The sequence below is a fragment of the Cariama cristata genome, unplaced genomic scaffold (genome assembly GCF_000690535.1).
Source record: "Cariama cristata isolate BGI_N322 unplaced genomic scaffold, ASM69053v1 scaffold42539, whole genome shotgun sequence".
In the NCBI taxonomy this organism is placed as follows: Eukaryota; Metazoa; Chordata; class Aves; order Cariamiformes; family Cariamidae; genus Cariama; species Cariama cristata.
Genome location: NW_009635981.1, coordinates 357 through 687, shown reverse-complemented (window position 1 = coordinate 687; position 331 = coordinate 357). Strand labels below are relative to the sequence as shown.

At 32.6% G+C, this 331-nt stretch overlaps 1 protein-coding gene across 3 annotated transcripts in view; it reads right to left on the bottom strand.

The window, feature by feature from the left end:
• Positions 1–186, bottom strand: part of LOC104167470 (serine/threonine-protein phosphatase 2B catalytic subunit beta isoform-like) — a 14,672-nt gene extending 14,486 nt beyond the window's left edge. The window contains exon 1 of one of the 3 annotated variants that reach the window (XM_009707736.1): positions 109–186. In XM_009707736.1, coding sequence (XP_009706038.1) covers positions 109–178 — 70 coding nt within the window. In that variant the 5' untranslated portion in view covers positions 179–186. The remainder of the gene's footprint in view (positions 1–108) is intronic. The other 2 variants (XM_009707735.1, XM_009707737.1) reach the window with 2 other exon arrangements.
• Between the last annotated feature and the right edge of the window lie 145 nt (positions 187–331).

Below are 331 nucleotides of genomic sequence, written 5' to 3'. Positions count from 1 at the left end.
TCTGAAGGCAATTTTATTCAAATTCCAAGTAATACTACACCAAAGTTAAGTAGTGTTTCACAAGTTATTACCATTAAAAAGATTTATGTATCTTAAAGTAACCCCTACCGTCAAATTGATCTTCTCCCTCTGTCATCAGTTCATCATCAGAGCAAATGCTCAAAACATTCACCAACATTTCTGTTACTGTATAGGAAAAAAGTAAATCTCAATTCATTCCCTGTAGAATTTTAAATATTTCTATGCACACAAGATATAACTAGTCACCAGCAACTATAGTGAATGAACTTCCGATATCACAGCCATTGCTCAGTAATCTGGTTTCAAAAAA